Source organism: Dendrobates tinctorius, unplaced genomic scaffold (genome assembly GCF_039654945.1).
Source record: "Dendrobates tinctorius isolate UK_male_01 unplaced genomic scaffold, ASM3965494v1 ptg000254l, whole genome shotgun sequence".
Classification (NCBI taxonomy): domain Eukaryota; kingdom Metazoa; phylum Chordata; class Amphibia; order Anura; family Dendrobatidae; genus Dendrobates; species Dendrobates tinctorius.
Genome location: NW_027361921.1, coordinates 7,873,378 through 7,894,636, shown reverse-complemented (window position 1 = coordinate 7,894,636; position 21,259 = coordinate 7,873,378). Strand labels below are relative to the sequence as shown.

The 21,259-nt window shown below is 43.3% G+C and overlaps 1 protein-coding gene and 1 non-coding gene across 2 annotated transcripts in view; both read right to left on the bottom strand.

The window, feature by feature from the left end:
• Window positions 1-99: 99 nt before the first annotated feature.
• LOC141067792 (U2 spliceosomal RNA) lies at window positions 100-289 on the bottom strand. Its single transcript, XR_012226487.1, has one exon. It is a non-coding gene; the product is annotated as a U2 spliceosomal RNA (small nuclear RNA).
• Window positions 290-12,406: 12,117 nt separating this feature from the next.
• VPS16 (VPS16 core subunit of CORVET and HOPS complexes) overlaps window positions 12,407-21,259 on the bottom strand; it is a 325,784-nt gene continuing 316,931 nt past the window's right edge. The window contains exon 24 of the mRNA XM_073558129.1: window positions 12,407-12,622. Within this exon, the coding sequence (XP_073414230.1) occupies window positions 12,478-12,622 (145 nt within the window). The 3' untranslated portion in view covers window positions 12,407-12,477. The remainder of the gene's footprint in view (window positions 12,623-21,259) is intronic.

The window sequence follows — 21,259 nt, the reverse complement described above, 5'->3', positions numbered from 1 at the left end:
TTCCATTTTCTCCAAAGACTCTACCGTCCACACAATGTCCTGTTCTCCCCATAGCTATGTGTGCCGACAGATGCCCCTCACGAGCAAATGTGATGGCAAGAGTGATCGCCCCTCATTGCCTAAAGACTAATTCGACTCCCGAATAGCAGCAGGGGGGTGAAGCCCCACTTGTAGATGAGACGATCCCCTCAGGCCAAGAAGCTAAGTACCCTGAGCACCTTAGGCCAAGACCAAGGCTGCAACCGCTAGAACACTACACTTGATCTTAGCCAAAAGGCCAAGAAGCGATAACCAGAATTGGTTTGGCACTTGTGGCGCCTCATGGCCTAAGACAGTTACCCGTTGTGGAGAATGAGCCAAAGAAAAACGTGAGGAAGACCTTCTAACAAACTGTGGACGCATTAAAAACAACAGCTCTGCGGCTTGCTTTAGCTGCAATCCATGTATTTTGAATCTGCATAACTCCACCTGTTTTAACACATCCTCACTGGCCCTGTTGTTCCAAAGCAGGCGCCTCAGTGCCAGGAGGAGGGGGGAGGGGAATATTCAACAACTAAAGAAAAGAGCAGCTGTCTTCCCTTACCTATCCAGTGTGGCTTCTCAGCACACACCAGCCATGTTTTCAGATGCACAGCTACACTGTGTGCAGAATTATTAGGCAAATAAGTATTTTGATCACATCATGCTTTTCATGCATGTTGTCCTACACCAAGCTGTATAGGCTTGAAAGCCAACTGCCAATTATGTAAATCAGGTGATTTGTATCTCTAATGAGGAGGGGTGTGGTCTAATGACATCCACACCCTATATAAGGTATGCTTAATTATTAGGCAACTTCCTTTCCTTTGGCAAAATGGGTCAGAAGAAAGATTTGATGGGACTCTGAAAAGTCAAAAATTGTGAGATGTCTTGCAGAGGGATGAGCAGTCTTGAAATTGCCAAACTTTTGAAGTGTGATCACCGAACAATCAAGCGTTTCATGGCAAATAGCCAACAGGGTCGCAAGAAGTCTGTTGATAAAAAATGGCGCAAAATAACTGCCCATCAATTGATGAAAATCAAGCGTGAAGCTGCCAAGATGCCATTTGCCACCAGTTTTGCCATATTTCAGAGCTGCAACGTAACTGAAGTATCAAAAAGCACAAGGTGTGCCATACTTAGGGACATGGCCAAGCTAAGGAAGGCTGAAAAACAACCACCTTTGAACAAGAAACATAAGATAAAATGTCAAGACTGGGCCAAGAAATACCTTAAGACTGATTTTTCTAAGGTTTTATGGACTGATGAAATGAGAGTGACTCTTGATGGGCCAGCGCTGTGAACCTGTGTTTCTTGAGAACACAGGAAGAGATGATGGGAGTGCGCGGTATTTAAGATGGGGGTCTGCAGGAAGGCGCACAGACACACCAGTTACCATGGGTAAGCAGCACTTTTACTGTTATAATTGGGCACGTTAACTTGGATGCTTATAAGCTTCTGCATATTACTTATTTGCCCTCTTTTTTGCGTATATTTATCATCCAGTGCTTGCCTTTTATTTTTGAATTATTTGCGAGATATTCATAATCATTGATCTTGGTTTCTGTGTACTCCCTTTATATACCTGCAGTGTTTCATGTCCATTTCCTTCCATAGGCCCATATTGTTGGCATGTAATTTTTGCAATTTTGTGGATTAATAAAGGTTATGTTTGTTTTTTACATTTGATGGTTGTTTTTTTGCTTCATTTTGTCCTCATATGTTGTAGGTATTTAAGACGGTTAGGTGAGCAGCCTCCTTGAGGGCATTCCTGAGCATAAGGGCATGAAATGGTACTCAGAAACTCTCCTGATGAGCTGGATATAGCGAAATGCGTCGGAAGAAGGGGGTATAAGATTTAAGGAGGGACCCAGCGCTGCTGCAACAAATGGGTGACATCCCTCCATGACCTATGCCGTTTTTCTTGTGAATGATGAGAATGGTTTATTTATAATGATGTTGTGTGCTCATACTGAGAAATGAGTGAGCTATATGACCTATTCATCATCATGTATGTTCTGATGTGCTTCATATGCCACCTATTCTATGCTGCTATTTAGTCTGAGACCTGTATGCATTCATTTACTGCAGGGTGAACCTATATGTTGTTCCTAAGCAATAATGCTATATAACGGGGGCGTGGCTATGTAGCCAAGGAGAGAGGACACACGCTGATGGAGCTCCTGCATATCCTGTCTTCATCCTGAACCAGATCATCTTATTGCGACATATCTGGCAGCATTCGGGACCCCCCTGGATACTGGGACCCCCGGCGGGAGGACATAGAGCGGCTCTGGTGAGCTGGCGGCCGGAGAGGGCGGGACAGACGGTGGGGCCTACATGAGACGGCGGCCATCTTAGACACGCGCTCTGTCAGTGAGAGCTTCGGCGTCAAGCCCTTACCACTGCAGCGTTACTGGGCAGTGGCCCATATCCTATAGACTCAGGGGATATGAGGTGAGTGTCCTGGAAAATTGGGCCCCTCGTTCCCCCCTCTTACTAATAGACCCACTTGCCTGCTGACGCCATTACTGGGGACCTCTGTTCCCCCCACCGCTGCTGTCTTTGCGGGGGCTGTGTGTTTCTCCCCCTCCTCTGGCCACAAGAAGCCTCATCAATACAGCACCAGGCACTGCTCTTATTAATCTATGTGACTCCCACCTGCATGGGAGCTGCTCCTGGGACATAATTACTTAACACTAGCCCTGCTGTGCTTATAACTGGAGGGGGGTGAACCCCAGAGTATTCACCTCTTGTCATCCTGCTGTGCCACATCACCACTGATCATGAATCGGTCTAAAGGATCAGCAGCGGCAGAAAAATTAAAAGCGTTTGCCAGACCCGACCCCTCTGAAAGTGCACGGTCTCTTAGAAATAATCCTTCACAAGCTCAACGTAAAAACTGTTCCTCTGGGGGTGAGGAGGAGAATGAGCAGGAAGAACTGACCCTCAAACAGGCATCTGAACAACTGATGCAGGCCATCTCCCTAACTAGGACATCTCTGACTGGTAAAATAGAGGACGTTTACACTGAGGTGGGGAGACTTCAACAAGATTTGAAAGCCATGAGGGGACGCATCACTGAAGTGGAGACAAGAGTGACCCAGGTAGAGGACACCATCAAACCTATGGAGGCCAAGTTAACAAAGGTGGCAGGCTCTGTGAATGCCTGGAGGCAGAAGGCCGACGATCTGGAGAACAGAATGCGCTGGAATAATATCCGTGTCATCGGTCTCCCGGAACACTCGGAAGGTCAACATCCTGAGCAATTTCTGGAAGGCTAGCTCAAAACCTCTTTGGGGATTAATTCTCTCCAGTGTTCACCGTCGAAAGGGCTCACAGGGTTCCTACAAAACCCTCTCCTCCGTGAGCCCCACCTAAACCTTTCCTGGCGCGTCTCCTCAACTGTAAAGACAGAGACACCATCAAGTTTGACAATGCTGTGATCTCGATTTTCCCGGATTTTTCCATGGAACTCCAGAAACAGCGGGCGCAATTCATCGAAATCAAGAAGCGGCTCAGAGAGAGAAACATTATGTATTCGATGATCTATCTGTCCCGGCTCCAGATTGTCCACGGGGGCTGCTCCGTGTTTTTCATGGATCCGGCGGAGGCGACTGAGTGACTGCGGTCCCATAAGGGATCCCCTGCAAAGGAATCCTAATGTACTTACTGTTAACCCGTATCCTTCTACTAAAGGTCTAATTGGGGCCTTCTCGGCGGGTATCCAGTTACCAACAATACCGGACACTGAGCTCAGTGATGGTATCCCCTTGTTTGCTTTCTGATGGGAGCGTGGGACTTTGCTCCTATACGGTTAGGTTTTTATTCTGTTTTCTCTTTTTCTTACTTAGTTTCCTTTTTTTCAAAAGTTTTAGTTTTTGTTGTTACTTAGGTAAAAGTCGCAGCCAATGGCAGATCTGTTATCTGTGTGATGTCTCTAAATTCTGCTTGGACACCAATATGCATTGTATCCAGATAGTTGGGAATGGGTTATGAATTAATATGTATGACCTGGCATGTGAGGGGCATAAACCCCCCCGGAAGAAAATTAAGGTGTTCTCACAAATTAGGCAATATCATCCTCATATTGTGGCTTTGGTTCAGACACACCTGACCAGAGACACAGTTCGGTGTGTGCAAAAACCGTGGGTACAATGGTTTATTCATGCATTTCATACCAGCTATTCAAGGGGGGTTTCACTATTAATGATGTTAGGTGGGAAGCCAGGGAGGCCAGGAAAGATCCTGAGGGGCGCTTCGTGTTTGTACATGCACTGATAAACTCTAGGAAGTATGTTATTCTGTGTATTTATAACCCTCCCCCCCAACTATGTCAATTCTCCAGAAAGCATTGAATTTTGCCCTGAGTGATCTAGATGCAGATGTCATCTGCATGGGGGATTTTAATTTGGTCATGAATAATCATCTTGATAGTTTGAGACTGGGTGATGGTATACAGAGTGAGACCCCATCGCCGGCTGCGTCCCATCTGTCACAATTCATGGAAGGTAGCGGATGGCTGGATCTATGGAGAGTGCGCCACCCCGAGACGAGGGAATATACTTGCCATTCATCCACTAAGCGCTCCTTGTCTCGCATAGATTATATCTTTGGATCCAGCAGTCTGGCAATGTGGGTGGATAATATTGAGTATGGCAGTAGGGCGATTTCAGATCACCGTCCGGTCATTCTTAGACTTAAACACGGACTACTAAATAATAGGATAACGTGGAAAATGAACCCTTTCTGGCTGAAGTTGGTGAAATCGCCTGATGGGCACTGCATGCAAATGCGGGGTCCCCCTCCTGCAATGACAGGATGAGACGCTGCATGGCACTTCTGACCCCTCCGAAGGCAGCTCCGTTCTCAGGCTGCAATTGGCTGCTCTGTGCACACAGGACCTGTGATGAGGTCACAGGAGGGGAGGAGTCAGGGGTCACATTATATGCGGAGTGAAGACGCTACAGCTGCAGGAGAGGAGCGATTACAGGACCTGTGATGAGGTCACAGGAGGGGAGGAGTCAGGGGTGACATGATCAGGAGCCTCCGTGTGTGTATGCAGGACTCTGCTGTGCTGGTTGTCATGGATGGTGCACTATGCGAGTAAGTTTCTGTGTGGGGTCAGGAGGGGTTTACAGCAGGGTTCCCCAACTCCAGTCCTCAAGGCCCACCAACAGATCATGTTTTCATGATTTCCTTTGTATTGCACAGGTGAAGCAATTATCACCTGAGCAATACAAAGGAAATCCTGAAAACATGATCTGTTGGTGGGCCTTGAGGACTGGAGTTGGGGAACCCTGGTTTACAGGGTGGATGTAGCAGAGCCGTGTGTGTACAAGGTGTATGGAGCGGAGCCGTGTTTACGAAGTGTACGGAGCGGAGCCGCGTGTGTACGAGGTGTACGGAGCGTAGCCGCACGTGTACGAGGTGTACGTAGCTGAGCCGCGCGTGTACGGAGCGGAGCCACATGTGTACAAGGTGTACGGAGTGGAGCCGCGTGTGTACGAGGTGTACGGAGCGGAGCCGCGTGTGTGCGAGGTGTACGGAGCGGAGCCACATGTGTATGGGGCGGAGCCACGTGTATATGGGGCATGCGGAGCTGCGCGTGTATGAGGTGTACGGAGCGGAGCCACGTGTGTACGGGGCATGCGGAGCCGCGCGTGTACGAGTTGTACGGAGTGGAACCACGTGTGTACGGGGCGTGCGGAGCCACGCGTGTATGAGGTGTACGGAGCGGAGGAGCCATGTGTGTATGGGGCGTGCGGAGCTGCACGTGTATGATGTGTACGGAGTGGAGCCGCGTGTGTACGGAGTGGAGCCATATGTGTATGGGATGTACGGAGCGGAGCCAAGTGTGTGCGAGGCATACAAAGCGGGCTTTTCCCACGGACACAGGAGTACACGGCGGAGCCCCGATGAGCATTTTAAAGCTTGCACATGACGTTCCACCGGAAGTGATGTGCTGGAAGCTGACCGGAAATGAGATAATTTCATGAGGAGATTGTGACGGAAATAGGAATGCTTCAGATCCATCACCATGTCCTCCCTCCGACAGCAGGATCGCCTTGGAATCGGGGATGCCGACCATGTGAGCGGATCATATGTTCTGCATCGGGAGGCTCAGGTGGGCACTACAATGGGAGCCGGGCTGCTATAGTATCTTCATAGAATCTTTCTTTATTTCTTTCTCTCTGTTTCTTTCTTTCTCTGATTTTTCTCAGTCTCTGTTGTCTTTCCCTCATTTTCTTTCTCTCTCTAATCTTTCGTTTTTCTTTCTTTCCTCTCTTGCTCTTTGTTCTTTTTCCTTTACTTCTTTCTCTCTGTTCTTTCTTTCCCCGCTTTCTTTCTCTCTGATCTTTTTTCTTTCTCTCTGTTCTTTCACTCTCGCTCTCCTCTTTCTGTTTTCTTTTTTCTCTCGCTCTGCTTTCTCTCTTCCTTAGTACCAGTCAGTGTGCCCACAGTACCAGCAAATGTGCCCATAATGCCAGCCACTGTGTCCTCAGTACCAGTCAGTGTGATCAGCAGTGCTAAATGGGTACGGTTGGGCATGGACATGGGCGTGACTATTTGTGAAATGGGTGTGGCCGGGCGTGGCCTAAAATCTGCAGCGCCACAGTCTTTGTCCCTCTTTCCCTTCTTCAAAAGTTGGGAGGTATGATAGGGGCGGCTATGACCAGGGGGTCTGGTTGCCCAATGGATAGCAGTTCTGCCAGGAATTCTGTCACCGTGCGTACAAAAGGGGACAGAGCTTTGTGAGAAGTACTGCAACTAAAAGCAATAAATAGGACTGAGCTGAAATACTGGGCACAGCTGTGACTATATGTTATATAGTCGTGTTAATCTCCCTCTCACTTCTTGTAACCTACAAGTGTACAAAGATATTATGTAGTCACCATGTGACTAGTGGGCCTATGTAACTTCAAATGCCAGGGCTGAATTTTAGTCCCAGTCCGGCCCTGATATCTGACCAGACTAAGAGCTATAGGGTGGAGTGGTTGACAGCTCAAAGGTTATATACTCAACACATTGACACTAAATCCAAACGTAAATTATTTTTTGCTCGCCAATCTTATTTCGAGCTGGGGAATCAAGCAAGCAAATTTTTAGCTTACCTGGTGCGTCAACATAATGCAGCTAATACAATATTGCAGATTCGGAACTCGGATGGTACCTTGGTTTCTTCAACTGAAGAACTTTTTTAATTATTATAGTTCATTGTACAGCTCCAAGACTGATGTTGATAGCCGGGGGTGTTTAGATTACCTGTCAGATATAACGCTTCCCACATTAAGTTCTTTTCAGTGGGCCTTTATGGATGCCGAATTTACTTTGGAGGAAATAGAGGATGCCATGAAGGATATGGCCTCTGGGAAGGCCCCTGGACCGGATGGGTTTCCTATCGAACTGTACAGGAAATACCGGGAGATATTGGCGCCACTTTTGTTGACGGTGTTTCGGAGGATTTGGGAGGGGGGATCCATGCCGGAGTCCTTCTACGAGGCTAATATAATAGTGCTTAAAAAAGAGGGGAAAGACTCTTTAGATTGTGGATCTTATCGGCCCATATCATTAGTAAATGTGGACTATAAGATTTTTACAAAAATCTTGGCCACCTGGTTGAACTCAATCATATTAGACCTCATACACTCTGATCAAACCGGCTTTATGCCTGGTAAGAGTACTTCTATCAATATTAGACGAGTCCAGTCGGTGGTCCAATATAGCTCTCTGGTACCGGACAATGAATGGGCATCGGCATCGTTGGATGCGGATAAGGCTTTTGATTCTCTTGAGTGGCCTTTTCTCCATGCATGCTTACAGAGATATGGATTTGGTGACAGATTCCTAAAATGGGTTAATATATTATATATGAAGCCTAAAGCCCAGGTCATTGTAAATAGTTCCGTATCTGAGCCCTTTTCACTACACAGGGGAACCCATCAGGGGTGTCCCCTTTCCCCGACCCTTTTTGCTCTTTCGATTGAGGCATTGGCAGTTCGATATGATATTCATAGATAGAGCGGAGGAAACACTGGCAAGAGTGATCACCACTATAAATAAATTCAGTAAATATTCTGGTTTGTATATAAATTGGGAGAAGTCTGCTGTGTTGCCTCTCTCCCATGCCCCAATGCCACGACTTGAGAATCTCTCCTCATTACCCATTGTACCCAGTTTTAAATATCTAGTTTCATATTTCTCAAGGCAGTACACTTGATTTGCAGCTTAACATACATCCATTGCTGGAGATGGTCAAAGTCAAATTCACAATTTGGAGTAAACTCCCGCTGTCTGTAGCCGGACGTATTAACTTAATTAAAATGATATTACTCCCTAAGCTCAGCTACTTTCTTCAACACAGTGCTGTGGTGGTGCTCAGATCCTTTTTTGCGAACCTGAACTCCCAGATTACGTCTTTTATATGGGGGAAAACCAGGCCTAAACTCAAACTATCCACTCTGCAAAGACCTAGGAGGGGGGGGGCAGCGTTACCAGATTTTTTTTCTGTATTATCTGGCTGGACAGGCCAGAGCTATAAGTAAGCGGATGCCCGGTAGTCACCTCCCTAATTTTGAAGATCATCTGCTTCATGCCGCACGAGCTGATTGCCCGCTGGGTTTTTTGGAATTGAGGAAAATAAATGTCCCTCATTTGTTACCCCTACTTCGCCTGGCACGATCAGTATGAAAACAGATTAAAAGGGTGATTGGATTTGGGGATATTATAGCTGAAATGCCCCTTTGGAATAATGGTTACCTTCCGGCATTACTTGAACACCCATCCGCTGAATTCTGGACTCAATACAATGTTTTTTGCGATAGGTGATCTACATGATCATGGAATTTTGATATCTTTTGAACAATTATAGGTTAAATGCGATGTCCCGAGATCCCAATTCTTTCGTTATTTGCAATTAAGGTCAGCTTTAAGTCACACATGAGATGTGTAGGTGTAGACAATGCTATCTCGTCTTTACCCTTGATAGGAATTCTTAAATCACAGGGTCCCCAGGGTTCCATCTCCTCCCTATATACATACATGCTGTCAGTAGGGACAGAATCCACCATACATTTGGTTAAAGGGAAATGGGAAAGGCTCATCCCTGGTGCACAGGGAGAGGAGTGGGAGGAAATTTTGGAGTCTCCAATCAGGGTATCTCTGTCTGTTAACAACAGGATGATACAATTATATATTATAAACCAATCACATTTGACTCCGACTCGACTCTTTATGATGGGCCGATACCAATCATCGGAATGTTTGAGATGCCATTCAGTAGATGCAGACTTTATCTACATAATCTGGCAGTGTCCTATCATTGCACAATATTGGAAGGAGGTGACATCATTATTAACATCCCTGGTACAAGTTCCTGTTCCCCTTGAGCCACTGGTCTGTTTGTTTGGGGCATGGGATGAGGAGACATGGGGTCAATATACTGGGATTTTCTTGCGGGAGATGTTGTTTATGGCACGAAAGGTACTGGCACTACGGTGGAAGGGAGGATCATCTCCCTCTCTTGGGATCTGGATCAATTTAGTGAACTCGATTATCCCATATGAGCGCATGCTATATCAAAACAGAGGATGCCCGGGGAAATTTGAGAAGATTTGGGAGAGGTGGAACTCATCTCACCTTACTTTGTCGAGTGGAGATGTCACATAATAAATAGCTAATTGTGTGGAATTAGGCTGCAAAATAGTTGTTCTTGTAGATATAGGTACGGTTCAGAAGTTAGATAGGTTCTTCACTTGAGTAGTAATATAAAGACCAGTGTGATTTAATTAACATTGTCTTATTCTGTATACAACTGGTATGCACATTTTGCTTTGCATTTAATGTCACGTGAAATATATACGTTTTATACAGTATTTCACACCATGTACAAGTATGTATGTTGTATATCCTGTTTATGGTTTAATAAACGAATAAAAAAAAAATAATCCTATAAAACAGACTTTTTCTAAGCATTCATCTAGGAGAGTGTCTCCAATTAATTATGCCGCTTATTCTATGCTGCTATTTAGTCTATGAGACCTGTATGCATTCATTTACTGCAGGGTGAACCTATGTGCTGTTCCTAAGCAATAATGCTATATAACAGACTATTTCTAAGCATTCATTTAGGAGAAGTGTCTCCAATGAATTATGAGTAAGGTGAATGCTTTGCTAGGCACCAACGGCTCTTAAAGACAGTTCTATGTAAGGGAGGAATGCAAGATATATCTCCTGGTAGTACTGTCAGTAGAATAATAAGCCTTATAGCTTTGTGAAATTTGGTGGCCTGGTTGTCGCAGATGCGATTTTGTTTGTCTGTCTTTGTTTCATGTGCACTTTTACTAAGAACCTCTTGGTTCTTTTTTAACTTGTTTAAATAAAGTGGATTAGCTTTATTTTTGTGTATATTATTCACTATCTTGCTACAAACCATACCAATTTTTTTTTTTTTTTAATACATACAGGTACAATTTGCATTTTATACAGTCTTGCTTTTAATTTATTTAGGAGGCCGTAATGGCACAGTGAATATAAACAACGTAGAGTAGGACTGCCCCATAAGAGATTGCCTTGGCATGGCGGGGTGGCTCAAAGAATTGATCAATTGTTTGCTAAATGTCTCATTTTAAAGTACAGTTAGAAATTAATATGTGCATATGCACTTTATGTATTGCGTTCTGACCATAGACAGTGCTGGCTTCTCCCCTTTCTTAACTAATATTCTAATAATCGCTCAATGAACCAGATGCACTGAAAATATCCAGCTTTCCTGGAGTTTCTCACATAGTAACAGTCATCTTCCTTGCTGCACACTTAATACATACACGTGTGTATATGTATAGATTCACATAATGCAGACACTGGAGCAAAGATTCAGCGAGGAAAAGCCTGGAATACATTTCTGTTATAAGGTTTACCAATTTTGGGGCTCAAATTAAGATGAATTTGCTGTACACACGCATTCAAGCCCTCTTCCGGCTAGGCTTCACATACTTTTCACACGGTTGGTGTGGGCTGGGACTGGTGTAAACTGGCAAAAGTCACAACATTTCTGCAACCACAAGTTAAGCAAAAATGTTTCAATATTTAAAACAGTTTTATGGCAGAATTCTAGCACAAACTGAGGAATCGGCACTTTAGAGTCCATGACACCGGTTTGGTTTTCGTTAAAGGGGTTGTCCGGCGTTAGGCTACTATGTAACTGCACTCTTGCAAATCCTCACATTTCTTGCTGTGAAAATTTGCCAGTACTGGGAAAGGGCAGTAATGTGACTGCAATTATGCAATTTGCATACTTCCAGCCACGTTCTGACCAGACGTGTCCATCCTCGCCTAGACACGCATTGAGCGAGGCTGTGAAGTCAGGTCAGCATGTTGACCGCTTTTACACAAATCATATACTTGCAGGCTCAAGCCCGTAGCTCCCAACACTTGAGAATCCTCACAATGTGTAGGTTGCATGATGTGAGGATTCACAAGTCTGTGGTCACTGTGACTTGCAGCCTAAGCCTGGACAAGCCTCTATCAGGATCTGTGCATGAAATTACTCAGTTATGAATATCTTTACACCAAAGATGGGAGATCACAAGTAATGTCACACAAGCTTTTTTTGTTATATTTCATCCTTTATTTTCAGAACATACAGTCTGATGGACTTTCTTTTCCAAGCTACAACTGGCTTTCTGTGTCTGTAAACAGAATATGCAGAAGGCCGAACTTTGTGGAAAACAGGGCAATATATTACAAGTTATAAACACCTTGTTATTAATAATAATAATGTCATGCCTCTGGACTCATATTTCTTCTGCTGGGGATCAATGGGTCGTGATGACTTAAAGGGAATCTGTCACCCTTTTTTTGGCCTTGCAGCTGCCGGCATAGACATCAGGGTCTTATCTACAACATTCTGTAATGCTGTAGATAAGCCCCCGATGTAACCTGAAAGAGAAGAAAAACACGTTATATTATACTCACCGAGGTGGGCGGTCCGGTCCGATGGGTGTCGCCGTCCCGTCCGGCGCCTCGCTTCTTCATGCGATGACGTCCTCTTCTCCCGTCCTGTAATGGCTCCGGCGCAGACGCATTGCTCTGCCCTGTTGAGGGCAGAGCAGAATTATGCAGTGCGCAGGCGCCAGACCTCTCCCGACACCTGCGCACTGCAGGACTCTCCTCTGCCCTCAACAGGGCAGAGCAATGCGCCTGCACTGGAGCCATTTTGAGGACGGGAGAAGAGGACGTCATCGCATGAAGAAGGGAGGCGCCGGACGGGACGGCGACACCCATCGGACCGGACCGCCCACCTCGGTGAGTATAATATAACATGTTTTTCTTCTCTTTCAGGTTACATCGGGGGCTTATCTACAGCATTACAGAATGCTGTAGATAAACCCCCGATGTATATGCTGGCAGCTGCAAGGCCAAAAAAAGGGTGACAGATTCCCTTTAAGTTTTTCCTTATTACTTTTTGAGTAGCTGTGCCTTGGCACGCTCAATCTTCTCTGCTGTAGAAGAACCAGTGACCGAAGAACATTTTGACAGAACCATGTTCATTTCATTTTCATTTTTATGCTCAATTGCAGTTTCTGCAGCTTGATCTAAATCTCTACAACAGAAAAAGAAAAAAAAATTATTAGCAACCGACCTATAGACAGATTGTCAAAATTATAACCAAATATACATCTTTTCACTGAGCCAATTATTTATATGTAACTACAGCCACTAACGATACAAAGTTTACCTACAAAGCCAATTTTGACCTATTTATCCATGACAAATTTTTGAAATCTGACCACTGTCATTTCATGTGGTAATAATTCAATAATTGTGGAACACTTCAGCGGATCCCAGTGATTCTGAATTGTTTCTTCGTGGCATATTGTACTTCACTATAGTGGTACATTTAGGTTGCTATGTTTTGCATTTATTTGGGAACACTTCTGAATTTTTGCAAACATTTTGAAAAATTAGCAATTTTTAAACTTTGAATTTTTATATCCTTAACCCTTTTACCACCTTAGACATAGATATGTCCAAGGTGGGCTCCCCCTGTTTGCTGCGGGCTCCGACGATGAGCCCGTAACTTTTCTAGCACATCAGCTGATTTGAATAGCTGACATGTGCCCCTAAACACCGCAGGTGGAATCGCGATCCACCCATGGCTGTTAACATGTTAAATGCCGCTGTCAGTCTCTGACAGCGGCATTTAACATGCTTGCACCAGAAGCTTATCACTAATCCCGCCCATCGGCACCTGTGTAACATGACCGCGGATCGCCGATAGGTTGGCATTGACAACCAGGTGTCTGCAGCAAATCCCTGTGGTTGTCAAAGCCGAATAGCTATTAGTGCCGCCCAGCAGTCGGCGCTCATAGCAAGTAAGCATTTCTGCTGCTAAAGTCCTGCTCTATGTAGCACAAGAGATCGTATGATTGCAGTTTCTAGTCTCCTATGGAGACTATTGAAGCTAGTTGAAAGTAAGAAAAAAATGTTTTTAAACATTTTAAAAAATAAAATAAAAGGTCAACTCATCCCCCATTTGCCCCAATTAAAATAAAACAAAGAAACAAAGAAAAAAACACATATTTGGTATCACCGTGCTCAGAATGGCCCGATCTATCAATATATAAAAGAACTTACCTGATCGGTAAGAGGCGTAACGAGAAAAAAAAAACGCCAGAACAACAACTTTTTGGTTGCCGCAACATTGTATTAAAATGCAATAACGGGCGATCATATCTACACCAACATGGTATCAATAAAAACACCAGCTCGGTACACAAAAAATAAACCCTCACCCAGCCCCACATCATGAATAATGGAGGTGTTATGGGTCTCTGAAAATGGTGACTTTTTTCTTTGAGAAACTTCGGATTTTTTTTTACCACTTAAATAAAAAACAACCTATACATGTTTGATATCTATGATCTCTTAAAGACCTCGAGAATCATAATGGCAAGTCAATTTTGTTTTAGCATTTACTGAACATGGTAAAAAAAAAAAAAAACCACATAAATGTGGAATTGCACTTTTTTTTGCAATTTCACTGCACTTTGAATTTTTTCCCATTTTCCAGTACACCATATGGCAAAACCAATGGTATCGTTCTAGAGGCGTAGCTAGAGTTTTGGTTCGGGAGAGAGGGGTGGGGGCGAAATTTCTGAGTGGGCCCCTAACCAGGTATCCTTGATTTCAACTGAGTGACGCACTCTAATAGTGAATGTAGGAGAACCTCAGCAGATGACCGCGCTGTTGCTGAAAATAATCTCTATACAAAGACCAACATGGATATTACCGCCATATGGTCAGTGGTAGATACCAGTGCTATGGAATATAAAAGTGATTACAGCACAGTTATAGATGATGATTTACAACTGACGTTCTTTCTGATGGAATCGTTCACTTTTCCATCTGGCCCAGACCGACATGACAACTCCTCCAGCCAGGACTCGGCTGCAGAGATTCCAACAAAGAAACATTTCACGTCTCATTGTCACCAACTGGACTATTCTCAACATGCACAAACTCCTCATCCTGCCATCACCCCAATGCTGAGCCCCTGCTGCCGTATGTGTCCCTATTACTGCACCTATTGTGTGGTTGTCTGTGCACCCTAAATTCTAAAGCAACGCTGTAGAACAGTGATGGCAAACATTTTAGAGACCGAGTGCCCAAATTGCAATCCAAAACCCATTTATTTTACGCAAATTGCCGTGAATACTGAGGTTTTAGATTAGAAAGACAACTCGTACATTAGCACACTATAGAGTCAATACCAAAGAGCTTGTTAGCGCTGCACTCCAAACCTAAGCTACTAGCCACTAATTGTAGTGAAGGTCTGTTCTTGAGAATGGAGATGATTTTTAATCAAAAGTAAAATTGCAAAGTTTTGTTTTTACAACCTCTTTGCAATTGAAACCATTTATGATGATGAGAACAAATCCTTTAAGGCAGGGATATCAATCTCAAATACACAGAGGGCCAAAGTTAAAAGCTTGCAGATAATTGCATCCCAACCTCGATATTTGTTACAAAAATGTCTACAATTGAGGAAGTTTTTTTTTTCAAATAAAACAAATTAACTTTTGGATTTATAATATGTTATATAACAGCAGTAAAAAGTATATGGCCCAATGGTCTAATATAAATACAGTGGGGCAAAAAAGTATTTAGTCAGTCAGCAATAGTGCAAGTTCCACCACTTAAAAAGATGAGAGGCGTCTGTAATTTACATCATAGGTAGACCTCAACTATGGGAGACAAACTGAGAAAAAAAAATCCAGAAAATCACATTGTCTGTTTTTTTTTTTTCATTTTATTTGCATATTATGGTGGAAAATAAGTATTTGGTCAGAAACAAAATTTCATCTCAATACTTTGTGATATATCCTTTGTTGGCAATGACAGAGGTCAAACGTTTTCTGTAAGTCTTCACAAGGTTGCCACACACTGTTGTTGGTATGTTGGCCCATTCCTCCATGCAGATCTCCTCTAGAGCAGTGATGTTTTTGGCTTTTCGCTTGGCAACACGGACTTTCAACTCCCTCCAAAGGTTTTCTATAGGGTTGAGATCTGGAGACTGGCTAGGCCACTCCAGGACCTTGAAATGCTTCTTACGAAGCCACTCCTTCGTTGCCCTGGCGGTGTGCTTTGGATCATTGTCATGTTGAAAGACCCAGCCACGTTTCATCTTCAATGCCTTTGCTGATGGAAGGAGGTTTGCACTCAAAATCTCACGATACATGGCCCCATTCATTCTTTCATGTACCCGGATCAGTCGTCCTGGCCCCTTTGCAGAGAAACAGCCCCAAAGCATGATGTTTCCACCACCATGCTTTACAGTAGGTATGGTGTTTGATGGATGCAACTCAGTATTCTTTTTCCTCCAAACACGACAAGTTGTGTTTCTACCAAACAGTTCCAGTTTGGTTTCATCAGACCATAGGACATTCTCCCAAAACTCCTCTGGATCATCCAAATGCTCTCTAGCAAACTTCAGACGGGCCCGGACATGTACAGGCTTAAGCAGTGGGACACGTCTGGCACTGCAGGATCTGAGTCCATGGTGGCGTAGTGTGTTACTTATGGTAGGCCTTGTTACATTGGTCCCAGCTCTCTGCAGTTCATTCACTAGGTCCCCCCGCGTGGTTCTGGGATTTTTGCTCACCGTTCTTGTGATCATTCTGACCCCACGGGGTGGGATTTTGCGTGGAGCACCAGATCGAGGGAGATTATCAGTGGTCTTGTATGTCTTCCATTTTCTAATTATTGCTCCCACAGTTGATTTCTTCACTCCAAGCTGGTTGGCTATTGCAGATTCAGTCTTCCCAGCCTGGTGCAGGGCTACAATTTTGTTTCTGGTGTCCTTTGACAGCTCTTTGGTCTTCACCATAGTGGAGTTTGGAGTCAGACTGTTTGAGGGTGTGCACAGGTGTCTTTTTATACTGATAACAAGTTTAAACAGGTGCCATTACTACAGGTAATGAGTGGAGGAAAGAGGAGACTCTTAAAGAAGAAGTTACAGGTCTGTGAGAGCCAGAAATCTTGATTGCTTGTTTCTGACCAAATACTTATTTTCCACCATAATATGCAAATAAAATGAAAAAAAAAACAGACAATGTGATTTTCTGGATTTTTTTTTCTCAGTTTGTCTCCCATAGTTGAGGTCTACCTATGATGTAAATTACAGACGCCTCTCATCTTTTTAAGTGGTGGAACTTGCACTATTGCTGACTAAATACTTTTTTGCCCCACTGTATGTAATAACAAAGGATAAAAATACCTTGAATAAAATAGATAAAGTATGATGCAAACATAAGTGCTCCCAAACACAGTATGATACCCCACAGTGAACTCCTCCACAAGCACAGTAGAATGACCCTACTGTACCCCCCTCCTTCAGTTCCCCTAACAAACAATGGTGCCCTCATCACACTATGATTCTCCAACTGTAATCCCCACACAGCCCTCCATACAGTATAACGGGCACATAAAGTCCTCCATACAGTACAATGGCTGCACATAGATCTCCATAAAGTATAATGGCTCCACATAGTCTTCAATACAGTATAAAGCCTTTCAATACAGTCTCCTAGATGGGCGCCCTCCCCAATGCGCGTTTCGGCAAGCTGCCTTCGTCAGGGGGTGACGCCAACAGGAGAGAGGTAGGTATAAATATTATGCAAGACCAATCACAAGAGGGGTGTGTAACAGGCATCCAATGAAAAGGAACAACGTCAGGCTACATTAAGTGCTGCTACTTGAATAGAGTGAGCCAATAACACTACCACGCATGCCCAGAAAAAAATCTATGTATACAGTGTTAATCGCAGTGTCTGTTGTTAGTGACTTGCGCATGAGCGGGAAAGAGCATGACTCACATAAATCACGTGATGCAGCGTCAGAGGCAAAGCAATCTTGACACTCTTCATATTTTTTATATTTTATAATTCACATGTTTTTTTACACTGAAATATAATCCACATCTACTTGTATATATTATATAAACTGGATTAGTGCTCCCCTTTTTGTAGCATACAGGTATTTACTGACTTTTTACTATTTTAAAAACTTTGACCTTACATTAATTTTAACCTGTTATACTAATAAAAATTTATATTATTCTGAATTTTGGACTACTGGTCGGCTTTCTGTGCTTCCATGTTGTTTTTTTCCGATTGTCCATTTTTCCCACTAAGGTCCGTTTCTCAGTAGCACAAATTATTAGTAGTCCCCTGTACAGCTTCCCTATGCAAAGTATAATGCCCCCTCACTGTATATCTATACTGACCTCTTAGTATCCCCAAACTGTTTGATGGCACCAACACTGTATGATGGCCCTGTTACTGTAACCTCCACACAGTATGATGGCCCATAGATAGCCTCCATATAGTTTAATGCACCAGAAAGTCCTCAATATAGTATAATAGGCTGTTTATAGGCCTCCATAAAGCATAATTTACTCCATATAGGCCTCCATATACTATAATGTACTCCCCATAGGTAGACTCTATGAAGTATAATGGATAACCCATAGACCTCCATATAGCATAATGTACTCACCATAGGCCTCCATATAGTATAATGTACTCCCCCATATGTAAAACAAAAAAAGTGGTTTGGTACCGTGTTAGCCAGTAGAAAAAATATCTAAAGTGCTCTCAGTGAGAGAAACAAAATAGGAATCTTGTGGGTATAATACCTTTTAATGGCTAACAAATAAAAGTAAATGATGTTACAAAGCAAGCTTTCGGGACTGCTTACATCCCTTCATCAGGCTGATATAACAAAATATTTGAAGAAACCTTATTTATATACAATTTAAAGCACATGCTGGTGTGATACATGGACATTTCAATAAACAAAAACTGAGCTTGAAGAGAGAATCCTTAGTTAGGTAAGATTACATCAGTGGTGTGAAAGTTCTGTGAGATCAAAGGGCTGTTTGGAGGAAATAGCTCAGATATGGTAATGGGACATAAAACCTTCTGACAAATTGAGTCCTGTGTGAATAGAATCAAAGATGGTAATGTGTTATGAATGAGTCACCGAGGAGGAAAAAACAAAAAAGCAAGCTAAGCGCAGAAAACCGGAGAGGTTGGTAACTAGCGGATTGCAGACCCCTGATCCTATCCAACACAACTAGCAGTAGCCGTGGAGCGTCCCTACGGTGGTCCTAGACGCCTCGTCACGGCCGGAGAGCTAAATAAGCCTAAAGAAAGAAAGGGAAAATCTAAACTGCCCCAGAGCAGACCCCAAAGCAATAGACAGCTCCCAACATGTATTGTCGGCGAAACAAGATGAAAACACAGACACAGGTAGAAAGATAGGCTAAGCAAACGATGGGGCCCTCGCTAACTAGAAAGGACAGGAAAGAAAAGCTGCTGTCTGCAATCACGCAAAAAACCCTGCCAAAAACAATGTCCAACACGTCTGATAGAAAAAGGCCCTGAAGTCGCTAGACTTCAAATCACTATATCAGCACTCAGGTATATTCTGAAGACAGAGCAAAAGAGATCAACTGATCAGAGACAAAATGGGGATTCAGCCCAGTCCCAGCCAGGGCTGGCTGAACACAAAAACTAAGTAAACCAGACAAAAACTCATATGAACAATGGCAGAGAAAACTTAGCTTTAGGAAGGCAGGAAACAAACTGGAAACCAGGAGCCACAGTCAGGAAAAATCACCAGCAAGAAACTGAGGGAGTCGGCTGCCTTAAATCCAATCTGAAACTCCTGATGTCCAATCGCAGTCCTCTTCTTCAGGTGGCCGGTCTCTGCCATTTAGATCAGCTTCATTACCTCCCTTCACCAAAAGAGGGAGTCCAGATAGAGAACTCACTACTCCTCTGTCAGCACAGCCAGCTCCATAACCCTCACCAGAAGCCAAAGGCAAACCCGAAAATGAGCTCACAACAGTAATGAATTTGTGTCTGTGATTGAAAATTTCCTTTTAAAATGACAACTTTCATTAAATAAGGCCGAATAATGGAATTAGTTGTAGATATAAGTTGCAAAAAAAGTGCCTCCCAATCATATATACAGGCCTAAGTAACAAGGTAAGTAGAAATTGTGACACTGGATTCCCTTTACTTAATAAGTAATGTACATGTGTAACAATTCAAAAGGTTTCTTAATGATAGCTCAAATATAGGGTTAATCCCTTTTTATCCCAAGAATCACAAAGGTTTCCAATGTAAAGTCAATTAGGGGATTAATCCCTTACAGAAACACTTATGCTAGATCAAAAAAAGCATTAGCAAGTCAAAAATGTGCTAAAGTGAAGATCATGGTCTATACCTGAGGGCAGCAGGCACCCCAACGAGCGTTTCGCACTTGGCTTTGTCCAGAGTATGTGCATATAGTATAATGCACTCCCCATAGGCAGACTCTCTATAGTATAATGCAGTAGACTCTAATATAATGGACCCCCATAGGCCTCTATAGTATAATGCACCTTCATGAAAAAAAAAAAAAAAAAAATACAATACTCACTTTTTTCCGTCCTGGTTCCACCACTGCTCCGAGCTCCCACCATCTCTGGACAGCGGGTGTCAGGTAGTGACGCCATCATGCCTACTGTCATTGTCTGCATCAGGGATGTCAGACGCTGACAGGGGGATGATGGGAGAGAGAGGGTAATGTTCCTTCTCTCATCAATGAAATCAGTTGTTTCAGCATTCAGCTGATACAGTTGAACCTGCGATGACAGGCGGGGGGGGGGCACAGTGCTGGCACGGGGAATAATTAATAACATTTCCCATATGTATTTTACATCTGCATAATTTTTCTAACAATTTTATTTTAAGCTATTAGAAGAGTTAAACATTTTGCAGCAATTTTTCATTTTTTTAAAAAATTATACAAAACCTGCTTTTTTAGTGACCTATTTGGACTGAAATTGACTTTGAGGGGCCTATATATTGGGAACTCCCCAAAAGTGACTTAAACACTGCACCACTCAAATACTTCAAAACTGCACTCTTTTCTGTGTCGCACGAGGGGTTAACAAATTTTCTGACAGGAAAGTGGAATAAAAAAAAGAAAAATTTTAATTTTTTTACCTTTAATATGTTGTTTTAGCCCAATTTTGTTCACTTTTACAAGAGATGACAAGAGAAAATGGACCTTACAATTTGACCCACCACATGTGGGCAAAAACCTGTGTTTGGACAAATAGCAGGGCTCGGAATGGAAAGAGCAGTGTTTGAATTTGACTGAAATAGACTGAGGATGCCATGTCTAAGTTGCTCAAAGAGCAAAAAAAAAAAAAAAACACAACACAACTGAGATCCCTCTTCGGGAACTACACCTCTAGAATTTTCTCCAGGGGTTTATTAAGCATTTTGAACCCAAATGTATTATTTAGAATTTGATTACATTAGGTCGTCATATTGAATAATTTACATTTTTTCATGAAAATGTTGCTTAAATTTTCCATTTTTGCAAGTAGTAACATGTAAAAGTGGACTGCAGAGTTTGTTACCCACTTCTTTTTGAGCGTGGAAATACCCCACATTTAATAAAAAAAATTCTGCTTGGACACATGGCAGTGCTTGAATGGAAAGAGCGCTATTCGGTATTTAAAATGTAAATTTGGCTTGAATAGACTGCAGACACCATGTCTCTTTTGCGGAGTGAGCCCCAGACCAGGCAAAGCACCTGAACCCCCTCACACACGCACATGACATCATATTTGAAAGAAGTCCACGCAAGGAATTCATCTAGGGGTGTACTAGGCATT